General features: G+C 36.0%; 1 protein-coding gene across 13 annotated transcripts in view; it reads right to left on the reverse strand.

The window, feature by feature from the left end:
- Positions 1-18,835, reverse strand: part of Ush2a (usherin) — a 738,328-nt gene that overhangs the window by 417,104 nt on the left and 302,389 nt on the right. For 12 of the 13 annotated variants that reach the window (XM_078022812.1, XM_078022814.1, XM_078022813.1 and 9 more), the window contains exons 22-25: positions 14,848-14,978; positions 6,769-6,895; positions 3,887-3,988; positions 1,636-1,815 (exon numbers count right to left, since the gene is read on the reverse strand). In XM_078022812.1, the coding sequence (XP_077878938.1) occupies positions 1,636-1,815; positions 3,887-3,988; positions 6,769-6,895; positions 14,848-14,978 (540 nt within the window). Of the gene's footprint in view, positions 1-1,635; positions 1,816-3,886; positions 3,989-6,768; positions 6,896-14,847; positions 14,979-18,835 lie in introns of those variants that run through there. The other variant, XM_078022823.1, reaches the window with a different exon arrangement.

Consider the following 18,835-nt stretch of genomic DNA (forward strand, 5'->3'; position numbering starts at 1 on the left):
ATACTGTTATTGTGAAAATATCTCACAAAAGAATGTACAAATCATCCTTATCAAATCCCTCTTGTAATTTTACGTAAGAGGCAGAATGAACTTGATATAGCTTTTAAGATGAAGCCATTTACTCTCTTAAAATCATGTAATCGTCTGTATCATTTAAAGATCTTGCTGTTTCATGGGAGCATTGATGATAAGTCATTGCATTGACTAAGAAAAACGAAATAATGGTATGGATGAGAAAAATGAAACAAGTACACAGTTTGTATTATTCATATCACATCCTTTTCTGTTCTGAAACCAGTTAAAAAAGCTGAGATATAGAAGGCCAAGATGGGCTTTTATTTGAAGAGTAAGCAGTGTCCACCAAACCACCATGATCCATTCCTATGGCTACTGCTCAGCCCCTCCATGGTCATCTTGGCAGAGACTGGGCCACAGGTGTGTATGTCATGAACAGTAGATCTCACCTTTTCTTTTCTTTCTTTTTAAGAGAGAGAGTGGGGGGGAGAGAGAGAGAGAGAGAGAGAGAGAGAGAGAGAGAGAGAGAGAGAGAGAGAGAGAGAGAGAATTTTTTAATATTTATTTATTTATTTATTTTTAGTTCTCGGGGGACACAACATCTTTGTTGGTATGTGGTGCTGAGGATCGAACCCCGGCCGCATGCATGCCAGGCGAGCGTGCTACCCTGTGAGCCACATCCCCAGCCCGATCTCACCTTTTCTTGAAGCCTTTGGAGCAATGGCTCTGACATTCTATTGCTAGTGCTTGCTCTCGCTTGTTCTCTCTCTCTCTCTCTCTCTCTCTCTCTCTCTCTCTCTCTCTCTCTCTCTCTCACCTACTTAGCTCATTATATAGCTGACATTTTACACTTTATGAATACTGCTCATCTATATAATGAGATAAACGGGTATTTTGAATTAACCTAGTCAACAAATCTCTTTGGAAACATCTTTCAAAGTAAAACAGCATTCCTATTTTCAAACAGCTGGTTTGCAACTAGACATCTGTGACACTAACATATGGAAACAAAGAACTGTGTGGGCAACCAAAGATGTTACATGCTAATACATACTTAGGAATCTTACAGTGTATATTACACATTGAGACTGGTATTATATTTCTGAGCATTATGACACAACTAGGCATTTCTGTGATACTGAGTTCATAGGAGGTCAAAGTAATCAGGAGAGATTAAATTATGCTAATCATAGAATACAAATGCTGCTATAGTTTGGATCTTGATCATGCCCCAAAGTTCCATGTGTTAAAGGGCTGTTTCCCCAGAGTAGTGCAATCCAAGGTGGCCAAAACTTTAAGGGGTGGAGTCTAGTGGGAGGTTTTCAGTCACTTGGAGGTGCTCTTGAAGGGAACTCTGGAACCCTGGACTCTCCTTTTTCTTTGCTTTCTAATGACAGGTGAGTGGTTTTGCCCCACCAGGTACTTCCACCTGTGCTGCTTCCCATGCACAGATGCAAACATACAGGTGCAACTGATCATGGACTGGAACCTCTAAAACTGTGAGCCAAAATAAATCTTTTCCCTAAATAAGTTGATGATCCCAGGTGTTTTGTCCTAATGATGGAAAACAGACTAATGCACATGGTAAGCAACAGTTGATGTCTACTTTTAGAACCTTACCTGCTCCTAGAAACTGGGCACCCTCATTTAATGAAGCAGGGCATCCCTCCCAGCTATTGTACACATTGAATCGCTCTTCAGAACTCTGCCAATCCAGGGGTTCCCAAATAGCAGAGGGATTGTACTTCTTCATAAAATGCACATCCTTGAGACAGCCCACAAAACTCTTTTGGATTATCTCTGAAAAAGTTGATAAGTATTAATTAAATGCACATGATGTATTTTGAAATATTCTTTTCAAGAAATTAATTTTATGTGCCATTAATATCAAATAACCCTCAACACCCATTTTATTGTAAACCTCTAATAATTCATGTAAACACCACACAATCTGCTATGGTCAATAGTAGCTATTATGTTTTTAACACTGGTTCAAAGCCACCAAATCTGCATAAATAGATATTTATGCAAAAAAGTTGGTTTTACAGTGCTGGCAAGGATATTTCCTTTTTAAGTAACACAGAAATTACAACTTCCATAAGCCTTAAAGAGTGCTATAACAATGTTTACAAGTAACTAAGGTTTGAAGGAAGTGTGTCTATGGAATATATAGTTTAAAGTGTAGTTCCCACATCATCACAAATCAATTTATTATCCAAGTAAATCAATAATATGATTACACTTTTAAGAATTTGTATAACAGTGATCTTAAATTTGGAACTGTTCAGACCAAGTGGATGTTTATATCAAATCTGTGATAACCAGAGACTAGGAGAGAAAGTGAGCAGATGAGAGTTTTAATGAGAGAAAGAAAAAATAGCAACAGGAAAAGAGCAGTCAATGAGGTCACATTCCTGAAAGCTATGTCCTTCTTGGTGGATGCAAGTCTTGATCTCAGCTTTGAATTTGTGACTTGATTCTAGGGGAAGTATTTACCAGCAAAGATCTCAAGGCCAATTTATGCCTGGTAAATGTGAGAACCTGAGTTTGATCCCTAGCACTCTAATCAATCAATCAAACAATCGATTTATTTAATTATATACACAACATGAAATCAATTATTTCTAAGGGAGGTGTGTCCTGTATGGTAGAGTAATTCGGTAGAATGGTATTCTTTTCTTTTGGCATCTGGACCTGTCATTGTCCTAAAGGCAAAAGAACAAAATTTTTTAAAAATGTTATATATGTATGTGCACCTTAAAGGAATTTCTCTACCAGTCTAAATTAGGTAATGAAAATCCCCTCTATGGGGCTGGGGATGTGGCTCAAGCGGTAGCGCGCTCGCTTGGTGTGCGTGCTGCCCGGATTCCATCCTCAGCACCACATACAAACGAAGATGTTGTGTCTGCCGAGAACTAAGAAAAAATAAATAAATGTTAAAATTCTCTCTCTCTCTCTCTCTCTCTCTGTCCCCCCCTCTCTCTCACTCTCTCTTTAAAAAAAAAAAGTAAAGAAAAGAAAATCCCCTCTCTGCTAGAGCATTTCCTAATAACCATACTATTCCCCAAACCTCACCAAAAGCTCTATATGCCTTTTGGTCTTCTTCTCCATGATTCTATGAATACCACCAGCCATCGACAAGTTATACTTATCTGTGTTCGAGCTTCTTTGTGACATTTATGCTATAAATTTCTAATAGCTATTTGTGGTATGGAGAGCACATTGTGATTCTCAATGAGGACTTGGGAAAGACCCTAGAACCACTAAGGGGGGTTATTTTCTGCCTAAGGTTCAGTTCATGTTAGTTTTAGTTAGGTATTTTTTAGAAAATGCTTTTGTTCTCTTGTCCATAAAATAGGAAAATTGCTTTGTAAAAACCTCAATTATGGTATTTGTGGCATTTGGTTGGAGTTATCTGTTTACATATCAACACCTTTTATTGTGACAAAGACCATATGTCCATCATCTATGAATAGGGACTGGTTTAGTGATGGTCAGGGAATCTTCCTCAGTCTGTTGTACAAATCAGGCTTACACGTCTACATTTGCATTGTTTACAATGAATTTATAATTTTAGAAAAATTCTTACCTAAGTCCTAAAATAATATATACTTGAGTGAAATTAGTGTAATTCATTTCAGCAAACATTACTGAACTTCAAATTTTATACCAAGCAATGGGTACTAACAAGATAAATACAAATACATGGTTTCTTTAACAAAGAAGAAGCCTAAGGGAAATTTTTGAAATATGGATGAAAAACACAACATGAGATAGCAAACAATACTTACTCACACTTTGAAGTAATGTTACATTGATTCTATTCTAAGTTTTGGTGACAACATATAATTCTATATCTTACTAAACTCACCAGGATCCTTCCTGAGGATGGTGTAACCTTGCGGCAGCCCTCCCACAAACAATCCTGTGTTATCTCCAATTATACTACTACCATTCAGGGAGGTGGAGGAACCTGCAGAAAATGAGATCAGAACCCCAACTTTAGCAGGTTAATCTATTTCTCCTAAGTTAACAAGTGAAAGACTTTCACCCAGCTTTGGGACACTACCCTGTTTTTATTCTTCTTCCTCTGGGTTTGTTCCTGCTTTTCTTCACTGATTCCCTTCCTGATGTTGAAATAACCATCTCCTTCTTTCTTGGACCTCTTCCTTTCTCTACCTGGTTGGATTCCTAGCATCCTCTAGGGGGCTGAATGGTAGACTGAACACCAGTTCAAACTACCAAGGCCAAAGACCAGAGAGACCTGATCCTCAGCTGTTTCGTAGTAATAGTAACTCCCCATTAAGATTTTTATCTACCTCCCTCCTTCTTTGGGAGGACAGAGAAAGTTTATTGCTATAATTTTTACAGATACCAACACACAAGAATTAGCCCTACCTACATCTAATCCCCTTGTTTTAAATAACATCCTTAGCCAAAAAATCCTCATTGTATTCCCATTCTGGACCTCTTTTCCAAACACATAATTTTATGTCCAACAGCCTATTTGGTATCCCCACTTGGATATCCATGGATACCTAGCATAAAACGTGCTAAAACCTGAACTCTGAACATCTCAAAGCTTTCTTTCTTCTCTCACAGTCTTGCACACCATCATTTTGGCCACTACACTCTTCCAGTCACGCAGACCCCATACCTGGAAACCACGTTACTTGCAGGACTAGCAATAACCATTAAGGGCCAGATGGTATCTTTGTAGACTATTCAGCAACAAGTAGTCATAGATAAAAACATAAATGAATGGGTATAGTTATGATCTAATACACTTTTATTTATAAAAACAGGTATGAACTAATTTAGTACACAGGTTGTAGTTTGTGAGCTCTTGTTCTTCCTCAATTTCATTATCAGATCTTGTTAATTTGGCATGTTCAATATAACCAGAATATGACCACTTCTTATTTTATCCACACTGACCTCCCTGGTTTCAGTCACCATTATTTCATGCCTGAGTTAACAGAGAGTTATTGTAGAAGTCTATTAATTGGACTCCATGTCCATGTTTTTGCCCTTATTCTGAACAGAGAAGCCAGAAGTGATCTTTCCAAAGAAATTATATATGTGTGTGTATATATATATATATATATATATATATATATATACACACATATATATATATATTACTCCTTTCTCAAAATCCTCCAAAGATTTCCTTTTATGTAAAAACCCTCAAGGCCCTATATTATTTAGCCTCTGACCTCATGTCCCATCACTAATCCTTTCACTCCCTCTTTCCCAAATGGTTGTTATTGGTCTGTGACATGCCTCCTAAGGTAGGCTCCCATCACAGGGCTCTGATATATGCTGTGCTCTTGGTTCAAAACATTCTTTCACTGGGCATTTGCCTGGGTCACTGCTTCTTCCCTTTAGGTCTCTGCTCAAATACCACCTTCTCAAAGAGGTCTTCCCTAACAGTTCTATATATTATTTAACATTCCTTCCAGCACACATGTATACCTCTAACACTGACGCTCAGACCCATAAAAACAGATACACTTTCCCTCTTACCCTGCTTGCCCATTCTCAGGATCTATCACCATTTGATACTTGTTTAATCTTTATTTACTCTATCTTTCACCTTCAACCAACTCCCCCCACAAAATGTAAACTCTAAAAAAATTCTATTTGCTCTCAGTATCCAAAGTATCTACAGTAGTGCCTGGGACATAGTAGGCACTCAAAAAAAATTATACATATTCTAAATGAGTTAATTAAGTTAAGCCTACATCATTACACATAGTAGGTACTCAAAAAAATTACACATATACTAAATGAGTTAATTAAAAGCCTACATCATTAGTCAGATAAAATAATTCTTATAGTTACATGAGGACACTAGTGGAAGTAAGCTGGGAAGAAAAATAAAATGTGCAAAGACAGGGTATGTGTGCAAAGAATGCCTCTATCAACTGGATAAACTGAAATTATTTAACTTTTCTGAGGTTTGATTTCCTCATCTCTAAATGCAGATAACTGTTTTACTCTCTTTGCCTTCTGGAAGCCAAAGTCACACAAGTGTTATGGTTTAGATCTGAGGTGTCCCCCAAAAGCACACATGTGAGACAACACAGGAAATTTTAAAGGTGAAATGATTTGGTTATGGAAGCATTGGCCCAAATAGTGAATTAATGCCCCAAAGGGATTAACTGAGGAGTAACTGAAGGCAGGTAGGGCATAGCTGGAGGAGATGGGTAACTGGGCCCATGGCTTTGCAGTATATATTTGTATCTTGTGAGTAGAGTCTCTCTCTGCTTCCTGATAATATGCTGAGATGCTTTCCTCCACCATACTGTTCACAAATGATGTTTCATCTCAGATCCTGAGGAATGGAGCCCGTCTTCGGTATACTGAGACCTCTGAAACTGTGAGCCCCCAAATAAATATTTTCTCCCCTAATTGTTCTGGTCAGGTCTTTTAGTCACAGCAGCAAAAAAGCTGACTAAAACATGCAAGCGAACTAAAAGCCCTTGCAAATTTTAGAGAATAGGCAAGCTACAGTGACCACCAGTGATCTAGTTCTTGATTTTGCTTTAGTGAAGCTCCTCTATGAAAGAGAAACCAGTTGATATACTTAATCATTTTAGGAATATTCAGAAGAAACTTTTGAGAGCAATTTGGATGAAATTTAATGAGATTATGGTGAGAGCAGAAACCTAGAAATACAAGCAGTCAAAAATATGGCAACGCCATTATTACCAATAGAACTACTTATATACACAAAGAAGTGCTTACCTGTGTACTTCCCATCGAGAATGATTTGGCCAAAAGCCTGATGCCTAATAGCAATTATTTCATGCCATTTTCCATCGCTATATTGTTTACCACGATCATTAGTTGTGGTAACTTCGACTGAGGATCCCTTAAGAGAATGAATGAATGAATGAATGTTTCTGCAATGGTACAGAGACACTTGTTCATTTGTTGTAAACCAGTTTACAAATTTTAATATTATGATCCTGATGCAAGAAGGCATATGTTTAAAACAGAACTGCACATTAAAGTTGATGTCCAACATCATTCTGATTTTCCTGTGATGTACATCTCTGGACCACAGTGCCAAAATCTGAAAAATAAAACTTCTCTTTGGAATAGGAATCTCTTACAAAGGTACTTGAATTATGAGTATCCTATGTTCATCAGAAAGGTATCGAGTTTTATAATTTAAAATTTTAGGCTTTATTTTTCATGGTGGAACTATGAAAAAATAAGAATTTAAAACTAATTTAGAGAGCACTGAAAATTGTTTCTAAAGATAGAGAAACGTCGGGCAAATTAGTTGCTCTTACCTTCACTGAACTATTAATAACAGGGTGGAATGAGAGTCACATTAAAAATTAGTGAGTAATTAATACATTAAACTTAAGTGTGGAGTTAAATTTAGTGCACAAAACTTTGTGGTTTAAAAATCTAACATTTATAGCCCTAGTTAAGGTAATAATACCATAGTTAAAAATCTATCCCTACGTGGATAAGACCTACAAATGGCAGATATGGATTTCATAAAGAGAGATGAGCAAGAAGAGGCAAGAGTAAGGAAACAAAGAAAAAGAAATGGAAAACTGCCACCTTAGCAGTTTAGAGCTAAGTAAACCCTTTCTCATTAGGTTACGGTGAACACAATGGTAATTATTTAAAAGAAATTCCAACTTCACCACCAATATTATTCACTATGTATTAAAGAAAAAAACAAAATTACTCTAAAATTTCTAAACAAAAATAAATTAATTTCTTACTTAATAAAGTAGATTTATCTGGCAAAAACAAACCTCATACCAATAAATATTTTTTTAAAAACTAAAATAAGGCTAGGTAAAATATCGCAAAATTTTTTTAATTACCAAGAATGTTTAATTAGATCTAACAGTTGTACTATACATTTTTCTTAAGAGAATATTGATAATTATCTGATGTAATAAAACTAAAGATTTACACTATGAAAGGTACCATGTTAACCACAGCATCTTTACTATAACATTTCTGTTGATATTTCCCTAAACTAGTTTCAGTGATAGAACATGTCCATTCTACACATTTAATTGGCTCCTGTCAGGCCTCATAATGGACTTGACAACATGTATGACAAACAGAATTTCATGTTACCAAAGGTAAAAAAAAAAAAAAAGAAAACCAGTTTTTAATTTCCCATGAGTACGAGTGGGGTGCTTCTCACATGGACAATATCCCAACTTTTATAGACAATTCGGTCAGATAGAAACATCACCATTTGGTAAGTTTATTTTCTAGTCTTGAATTTTTGTAGATTGACTTTCCTTATATTTGTTTTCTTCTACTTACTCTTTTATTTTCTTCAGCCCTATTTCAACATTTTAATATTTTACAAACACACATTTCATTATCGTAGTTTAATAATTAAAACCAGAACTGGTGTCGTGCCCAATTAATGTGCCCTGGTAGCATGCCCATTAGTTTTTCCATTAGTGAATTCAACAATACTAATGGGATTACTAGCATGGGATGCTAATTGGGCGTGACATAAGAAACTGGCTTACTTCTTAGCATACCCTTGCTAATGATGAAATTAATGAGCATTTTATTAAATGCTGTCTCATCAAAGTGTACTTAGTTAGCGTTAAAATTGTTACAAACGATGCTGCATTCTAAAGATCAGGTGTCTGAATAAGTGGTTCTTCATATTTTGTTTGGCAACAATCTGAAGCATTAATACTTCTCTGTGTCAGAAATCACATTTTTTGGAGACACATCCAAGTACATAATCTACACACACAGTATGCCAAACTTGCTTTTATTCATAGAATATTATTCTTTGCTGATGGTTTTAAGATTCTTCCCAGCCCTGTTCCCCAATTTAATAATAATTCTGTGGTCATTTCTGGTATCATCTTACACAGTTTGCTCTTTTCATGTGAAAAATACCAGATGCAATAAAGAGATGCTAGTCAGAATTATCTGAAAGTTTTCACTTTCACAGCTTCATTCTAAGCAAAAACAGAATATTCTATGAATTTTCTCTTAATGTCACTGAACACAGAACACTTAAGTGACAACCATGGACCATTACAAGTCAATAAAATATCATCTGATCAAGTATACTCAAAATTATAATTAACCAAATAAAGGATAAGATTATACCAAATTGTTAAAGACAATAAAAAATAGCAATTAAAGTTGCAACTAATTTACTTGTGTCTCTTAACAATGGTTCTAAATACTTAGTTCATCATACATGAAAACATAGTCAATTTTAAATAATCTTTTCCACTCCTCATAAGCATTTATTCAATGAAACCCATTGGCTAACTGGAAGAGTAATCAAATTTGGTATTATACATATGTCCTCTATGTAGAATTATTTATTTATTTATTTATTTATTTAAGATTATTTAAGGAATTTATTGCTCAAATTTACTAAGATATTTCAAAAACAGCAAACTACAAGACGACTTCAAATCTATGTGCTAGACAGTAGCTATAAAATTCCCTGAAAATACTCTTTCCACAATTCAAAATTTATTTTTTTGGAATGGATTTAGGAACTGGAATTTAAAAACAACCATATTATATGTTTTCTGATAAAGGTAAGGTGTCTAACAGACATATTAAAACAAAGAAGAACTAAAGTATTACAAAGTCATTAAAAGCTGGAAATTTTAACCCCAAAATGGATAACTTTCTTTAATTATATAGAGTACTATTTTTACCAACAATTATAAAAGTAGTCAAGCAATCCATCAAAAGATACTCATTAAGCATCAACTATGTTCTGAGGTTTGTGCTAAGTTTTTAGGGTATATTTATAAAAAAATAGACATAGACTATGTCCTCACTGTATCATATGTTCACATAGGAAAGACACATTGAGTACTTAATTACCTGCGAATGAGGATGAGGATTGTAAGATTAACTAGATAATCTTGTCTTCTTAAAGACAAAAGATATTAATACTGACTTAAAGTGCTATCTAACATATAAATAATTTCAATACCAAAGGAAGGCTTATAAAACAAGCTTCTAAACTTCATTTAAGGGAGAGTAGCTCTAACTTTGTACAGCAAACTACATTCATTTTCTTATTCCAAATGGGAACAAGCAGTAAAACAAAAAAAGACAGTTCAAAATTTTCTCCATCAGTTTCAAAATTTAGCTACAAATAAGTGGGCAGGGGAGTCTTTATTACAAAGCTAGCAAATAGGTCTAGTTAACTTTTTTAGATACAAATTCCTCTGAGGTATGGAGGGACATAGCCTTGACATCTTGAGCTCATTGCTGCATGGATTGCGTCATGATTCTTGAGCACTTAGTATAATACATCTTATTGTCATTGTACTAAAAACACACGCTGCTTTTGCCTTGTAGAGAAAAGTTTTTATTCTAAATATGAATGCTCTTATCCAATATCATTCAACTCTTCTCCCCTCAGCTCCCAACTTCTGGCTGTAACAACTTTATTAATAGTTGGCTGTCACCTGCCAAACACACATAGGTTGGAATTTGGCTGTACAGGGTAGAGACAGAGCAGCTGGGAAAGATAATTCTGCTAGTAGGAAGGAGCAGTAGAGGTGATTGTGTGAAAGAGAAGTGTAAGAAGGCAGAAATGATGTCAATGCCCTGTGAATGTTCTCCTGAACTCCTGTTATCATGTTGCACTGGCCTGTCCCTCTGATCACTATAAAGGAGACGAGAAAAATGAGACCCAGAGAATTTCCTGGCAGCCATTCTCAAGATCATAAGAATACTGTGATTGAGTAGACTGAGGTATTGTTTGATTTCCTTCCACTTCTATTCTGCAGTCTGAAAGTATCACATATATTAGAGAGAGGAACACTCGTGTTGTGGAGATGGCATTATGGTTTGAGGTGTTCCCCCAAATCTCCTGTGTCCATGTAGGAATATTCAGAGGTGTGAAAGCTGTGACCTAATCAGTACACCCTCGTTTGAATGGATTGGGTGCTAACTGTAGGCTGGTGAGCATGCTAGAGGAGGTGGGTCACTACATGCATGCCCTGGAATGTGCATCTTTCCTGAGGCCCCTTTTTCCCTCCCTCTCTGTAACGCCCAGCTGACAGGAGCTGAACAGCTTTCCTCTGCCATAATGTTTCCTTCCACCATAATGTTCTGCCTCACCTTGTTGCTGAGAGTCAACTGACCACATCTTGAACTTGTGGAATTTTGAGCCCAAATTAAACTTTTTCTTCCTCTAAATTGTTCTTGTCAGTTATTTTGGTCTCCTCAATGAAAAGCTAACTAACACAGATGGTGATCATGCTTCAGATCTGGTGATATCATTTTTGAGTTAATTGTCCGAAGATTTTACTCCATATGTTTTTTTTTTTTTTGTGTGTGTGTGTGTGTGTAAGTCTGCACACACACACGTATGTTTATTAAATACTCAAAGCCTGTCACAAACCCATCTATGATTAGTGTTCTTAAGAATGGTATTCTGTCCATTTCCCATTTCTGTGTTCCCAGTGCTTGACTGCATATGGTACCTAGAGTGTAATACATTCTTAGCCAAGCTGCATGAAATGAACAAGCTGCATGAAATGAACTAAACTAAACTTGGTGCCAGTTCTACCACAAATCCACTGTGTGACCCAAGTTAAGCCACTTTGTCTAAAGTACACCAATGCAAACAATACCTAACTCAAGGGGCTACTTCAAAAATAAAATGGGATTACTAAACTATGAGCCTATATTGTAAAAAGTTCTATCAACAAATATGTGATTTAGAGTTTTCTCCATCTGACTTCTTCTTAAATATCACCAGATATTAATAAGCTGAAGGCAGCAAAGCAGAGCCAGATTTTTATACCTTGTTGACATTCTTCTGTTTAATGGTACTGTTCCTTTTCTCTCATTTTTTTGTTGATTTTCACAATTTAGCATTTGATCTTTTTTGGTGTTATTGTCATATGGTTTATTTGTATATTCTGTGGAGCATTTTCATCTAACTAGTAATTAACTTACTCTTCTACAATTAAAACCAAACCTTTTTCTTACTTATTTTATGAAAACATGACACCACTCTCATCTTCTTTACCCCCTCTTCCCAAAAAGCTGAAAATTTTTAAAGTGTCAATTCACTCATCTTTCCATCTCCTTCAACTTGCTAATTTTAGCAGCAGACAATTATAAGTCACTTTCTTTGAGGCTTTGTGTGTGGTTTTGCTTCTGTTTTCTGGTCTGTGCTGCATTTTTCTTCTGTTTCAAAGATTGTTATTTGGTTCTGTAAAGCAAATTTCTAGTCACTCTGCCATTAAATATTTAGGTTTCCTGAATATTGCTAGGTTTATTATTCACCACTGCTTCTCTGTTTGATATTTCTGAACTTCGTTTTCCTTTTGGCTAGAGGCTTTGCTGAAATATTCTCCTCCAATGGGGTGATGGGTAGAATTTTTTTTTCATGAGTCTATGGATGTCAAGAAATACCTTTCCTTTTTTGCCAAAAAAGCACTAGTACAGCATGATTGCTAGAATCATTTTTGAAGATGAACTTCCTGAGTTTAAAAATCTGTCCCTTACTAATAGTATGACTCTGTAAAATGAGAAAAAATAAGGGTACCTACCTCACAGAATTGTTGAAAACTACTAGTGTGTGTGTGTGTGTGTGTGTGTGTGTGTGTGTGTTTGAATGTACAGAGAACACCTGGAATAAGGTCTGGCAAATAGAGATATTATAGAAGTATCTGCTCATTCTTGATATAGGTTTTGCTTATTCTTTCAATAAACTCATAGTTCATTCTTTCTTAAGTCATGCACTTTCACCTACATTGTTATTGTACATGTATTTTTGTTCTCCTTTTGGATCTCTTAATAGTGGTAGCATCTTCTTTATTTTTTCTTATTTTGATGATGGACTTTGAGAAATGCCTTCAACTTGATCTTCCATCCTACCAATCTGAAGCTCAATGTATCTCTCCTCTAATTAATCTCCTTAAAGGTTTCAAATGAAAAATAATATTTTCAGTTCTGTAATGAAATCGACTTTAGTGTACTGATTTTTTTTTTTCCCAGTTGCCATCTGCCTTGCCTTCTGTGATGACTGTATCTTCTCTCTGTCTCTCGGGTTGCTGGGTCTGCTTCAGCATGATATTATTTTTCTTTGCTTACTCACTGCCCCCCTGTTAACATCCTGTAAGGAGCTTCAGCTCCTGGGAACACTCAGAAGTCCTTGTGACTGAGGGCCTCCAATACACTAACCAGGGGAATTATCAGGTCCTTGTCAAAAATCTTGGAGTAAACCCCTGTGTCTCTGGTCTTTCTAGTGGCCAGTTTCACTAGACAGGAAGGGTTCAGCTGCCTGTTGGGCCTGGCATGAGGCTCACACACACTTGGCCCAGCAGGCCTTGCCTGGCCCCTCCCAGGTCACTGGGCCTCCAGGGTACTAAAGCTGTAACCCTTACCCAGAGTTCTTTGTCCATGATCCTAGATGCATCTTGGATACAGAGGGTACAAACTATGCCAGTTTTACCAACAGGATGTGGCATATTTACTTAGTAAGCTTAATTTATGACTTAGATCATCAGTTTTAAGTTGGAGACTGGAGGAAATGCGAAGCACAGATTTTATTTAGTCTAACTCATTTCTCAATTACTGAGAGGCCCTATACATTGCCTAATATCAAATGTTTGCTCACATTTGTTTAACTAAGATGAAGACAACTTATTTAACGGTTTCCCATTGTCCTTAGGAACAATTCAAATCCTTACTTTTGCTTACAAGTCCCTAAATGGCTTGGTCTCTCCCTACTTTTCAACTCACCACTTTTCCTTTTATTCTGTATTCACCAGCCACATTAGATTTATGTCAGTATATTGGACATGCCATAAATTCTTTTCTGTCTAGCACTTTTTTTTATTATTTTTGGTACTGGGAATGGAACCCAGGTGTACTTTACCTGTGAACAACATCCCAAGTAGATTATTTTAAAATTCTTTTTTATTTTGAGATAGGGTCTCATTAAGTTTCAGAGGCTGGCCTCATACTTGTGATCCTCCTGCCTCAGCCTTCTGAGTTGATGGAATTACTAGTGTGCATCAGCCTATATGCTATTTCTACTACATAACAGTTGCTATTTTTCTCTTCCTAGAAATTTTATTCCCAACACCTTTCCCCCATCTTTCCCTAGTGTCCCCCCCCCCACCCTGTCCCAGTTCTAGGAAATGCCCTCAGGTAGAGATATGCTTACCCTGACCCAGTTTTCCTCATTGTTTTGCATCTCAGTTAAATATCCCATTTTCAGAGAAGACTGACAACTCAGAACAAGGATCCTTCATTTTATGTTCACATGACACATGACATCCCATTCTTCTCTTTCATAACATTCATGAATATTTTAAATTGTTTTACTGAATCCTTTCCAGATGGCAACATAGGGAACAGTCTTAACTGTAAAACTACTGGAGTCTGAAGCTACTTAACTTAAACATTTGCAGGTGAAATGATGAAGAGAGGGGTGAAGAAGAGAAGAATAAAAGAAAGAAATTAAAGGCATAATTTTGTCCTCAAGGAAAATAAAAACAGTTCTACTCAAATTTATTTAAAAGTTTTAATCTTCCTTATAAGGTAGGATCTTGGTTGTGAGAGCACATGGATTCTTGGTCAGACTACCTGGGTTTGAAAGTTAGCTCCGCTCTCTTAACTGTGGGCAAGTCACATCACTTTTGTAATTCTCCTTTCCTTCATTGGTAAAGTGAAGATAATAATAGTACTTATACTTATTTCCTCATGAGTTTTTGATGAAGATTCAACATGAAAATATAAGCACTTACCAGCAGTACCTGGCACCTACTAAACTCTCAGAGATATCAACTGTCATGATTAATAATTTACCTGAGGATCAAAAAGAAAATAAGGTCGACCATTCTTCAACTGAAGTGCAAGATACTCTTCCTGATTGCCAGGTGATGCTGCAAAGACAATCAAACCTTCAGGCACCCTTGTTCGAAAGCTGGCCTTAATGCCTGGTGAGACAAGTGTGATCAGCAAATCAGTGCTGGGGTTTTGTTGATTCTTTCTGATAAACGTACATTTACTTTCATTATTATTTATGATGTAGTGAGTACAGTCAGGAAATTATACACAGCAATGTACTGGGATGGTCCCAGCCGTTTGTTTTTAAATATATCCCGTTTTAAATGCCAACCCGTACTTGGAAACTTAAGCCTGCACTCCTGCTAATCAATATATAATGAAGTTTAAATGTATGCAAAACTCATCAACCTAAAAAGACATGTTGTCAACCCAAAATTGGATACTCGGAGTATGGATGTGAAAACATTTTCTGAGAGTCATAAAAATAAATGGGTTTTTGACATAAGTGAAAGAAACAAAGGAGCCTTGTTTAAATACTCATGAAGCTGAAAGAATCAGTCCAGTAATAGATGCTGAAACTGGAGAGACTTGCCATGAAGAAGTCTGTTACAGCTAATTTCCTAAAACAGCATCCTAGAACCAAACTGTTTGCAGCCTTCAGAATTTCAGGGTTTCCACTGACCCTGGACTACTGCACAGGACATACCATGCTCTTGTCTTAGTAGGATTTCTAGTTCAGAAAGCAGGGTGACTTGTGAAAGTCCTATAAATGCCCTCTCATTACCACCTTATCGCTTCACCTCCAAACTAGGGGGCACACCTCTCCTCTACACACACCGTGGAGCTCTTCCTGTGAAATTAAGGCATTTCTCTTAGTGTTTTGAAACGAGCACCATCTCCCATTTCCAAGAATTTTCAGTTTCATTGAAAACATAAAAATAATGAACAAATCCTACTGTGAGAATCAATTAAGAGCTCAAGGACATGCATGAGAATCAAATAAAAGCTCAAGCATACAACTTTGAATAATGAATTCCAATTTGAGTAGGAATAAGTCAGCCAGGATTATAAGCACCTGAAAGAGATCTAACTCCCTTCAGGATGGACTGGTCACCCGAGGACCTATGCAGGTGAGGGGATTGAGCTTGGCATCAATAGACTACAGGGGTCATGTCTGATTTATCTTTCTACCCCCAGAACATAACACAATATCTAGATGTACTTTCTAAATATGTTCAGACTCTAGAGAAGGAGAAAGAAATTGAGAGGTGTATTAGAGGTAAGGAGAGAGCTTCAGCAAAAGTTTGGAAATAGGAATGCAGAAGTCATTTGATGAGTATTACATTGTGTTTTGTTTGTTTGTTTTGCTTTGTTTTGTTTTTAGTAGGATCCTATGGAACATTGTTGGGTATTCTGCTACCCAATCAAGAAGAAACTCAAATTTGTCCTCACCTTCTTAGCTTCTGCATCTCCATCTTCTAAATACTAAAGCTTTTGACTCTTTCATCACACTGGTCCTCCTCATTTTGGCTTATCATAGCCTCAACTCTATGATTCTCTTGCTTATGCCTGGCTGGATGTTTCCTTCTTGCTGTTAGATTTAGTAATGGTCCTTCCTGGTACCTCTGTAACTCCACAGAAGATTGTTTGCCCCATGAAATCAATTTTCAGTTGTCAAACTCACTTGAATCCCTGCTGTCAGCTTTATTGTTATCATCTCCCCTAATAAGTGGATTGAAAAGGCTTATCAATCAGCACAAAATTTGTAGGTAAGTAAAAGGAAGGTTTCTAAAAATTGTGTGAAGAACAGGAGTAGGATGCTCAAAGTCAGGATTAGGGAAACCAAACTAATGGTTGAATATATGGAAGATACAAATGATTTAGTTACAGAGGAATAAGGAGATCACTGTACTTTGGGAAAAAAGATGATAAGGATTTTAATTAAGGATGGACAAGTTACTGAGAAGATTGAAAGGTTGTGCTGTTTCTCAGAGGAGGCTAATGAAAACATGAGGTGATTATGTGAGGCAATCTTTTCACCCATCTTGAAATAAAGGCAGCATCATCAATAGAAATAGAAATGCCAGATAGGGAAGGATATTTGGGGGTGGGAATACAAGTTCAGTTTTAGGCCACTGTATTTAAAATAATGATATGCAAAATCCTACCTTTTGGAAACTAAGTCTCAGGAGAGAAGATGGGACTACAAAAATAAATTGACAATCACCTGTCAAGAATCGATGTCTCAGAGAGTGAAGAGAAAGAAAACAAAACCTTTGCTGTAAATGTCCATACTTAGGAAAAGGGAAAATACAGAGAATAGTAAAGCTAGAACAATAAAATGGAAGACTACATAGAAGAGAACTTTAAGAATCTTAATCGACTGTAAAAAACACTTGCAATATGTCCAGAATAATTAGAACTGTAAGAAAATTTATGGAGCTGATAATGAAAATATTTCTCAGATGTGTAGAATGGCCACAAGTCCAAACAGCTGGATGATAAAGATTCAGGGACAGGACCAGCAGGAAGGGGTTTTCTTTGAGAAATTCTGATAAAGAAGTGAGAGACATGGAAATCATTTTGGCACCAATTTTTATCTTATATTTGGTATCATATATTATAATTGAAATGATTGCTTTAAAGTTAAACAGCTCAAGGTCATTTCCCGGAAAAGAGCTATGATTTGGAACTTGACAGCAGCAAAACTCTTCTATGGTGTTGGGAGGCATCTCTGTGGCAGTAGAGGTTTGAGTGAGGGAATACATCAAAATGGCTCAGTCTAGGAAAACAACTACATGACTTTAACACAAGGGCAATTTGGTGAATGAAAATGCATCAGAGTTAGACCATGGATGTATGTCTATTTTATACACATGTTTCTGATTAGTCTTGAAGAGTGGTTGCATAAACTACTATTCCTTGATGTGATTCTGCAATCTGTATTTGGGGTAAAAATGGGAGTTCATAACCCACTTGAATCTAATGTATGAAATATGATATGTCAAGAGCTTTGTAATGTTTTGAACAACCAATAAAAAATAAATAAATAAAAACTACTATTCCTTAAATATTTCTTGAATGAATAACTAAATATAGAGATGCAAGTCATGACCCATTATTTCTCTTAATACTAGAACCAAAAATATAATAAAATTAAAAAATATGATTACATTTAACTATATATGCCATTTGAGGAATATGCAAGTGCATGTGTTTTCCAAAAACATATTTAATTTCCAAGTCTTACATTGCAAAGAAACATGATTTTGGATTAATTAATATATAAAACTTTGCACAGACCAATGCAAGTTTCTAATGGAGGGAAAATTTAGTATAGGAGAGAGAAATTTGATATTTTCTGGTAGACTTCCCTCAGCTTTTTCAAATAATTCAATCTTGCCATTTATCTCTTTATTATCAAGATAAATAGCAAGCAATTTTCTTCTACATGAAATCTATGAGTAAATTGAATATTTACATATCTCTTCAAATGTATTCTTGACAATTGGTTAATTATTGCTAAAGGTTTGAGCCAAATGATTTAAACATGTGATAAATTCTTCAAATAAATTAAATTCATAAATGAATGTATTTAAACACAAATTTCTTTTGATGGATGTGTAGAATACTTTGGAGAAAATATTACTGAATTTAACATGAGGCAGAATGGTAAGATACATAATTGTTCAAAATTATTAATACCTCTCTTTATGAAAGGTTCTATATTTAGAGTCTCATTTACTGACTTAGGCTCAGCCATGTGACTTGGCTTGGCCAAAGTAATGAAAGCAGATATACAGAATATGCAGAAGTTCTGAATGCAGCTGTGTGGTTGAACTTAACCTTCCCTGACTTCTCCTCTGCTTCATGAATGTGTTTTCTTCTTGGGCCCCAAAAGGAGGAGACTTGTGGACCCAAGCAACCAGCAACACTGCCAACATGAGTAGAAAAGAGAAAAATATGCATTCCTCAATTGCTAAAATTTAGATTTTTAATTTTTTAA

The sequence above is a fragment of the Ictidomys tridecemlineatus genome, chromosome 10 (genome assembly GCF_052094955.1).
Source record: "Ictidomys tridecemlineatus isolate mIctTri1 chromosome 10, mIctTri1.hap1, whole genome shotgun sequence".
Classification (NCBI taxonomy): domain Eukaryota; kingdom Metazoa; phylum Chordata; class Mammalia; order Rodentia; family Sciuridae; genus Ictidomys; species Ictidomys tridecemlineatus.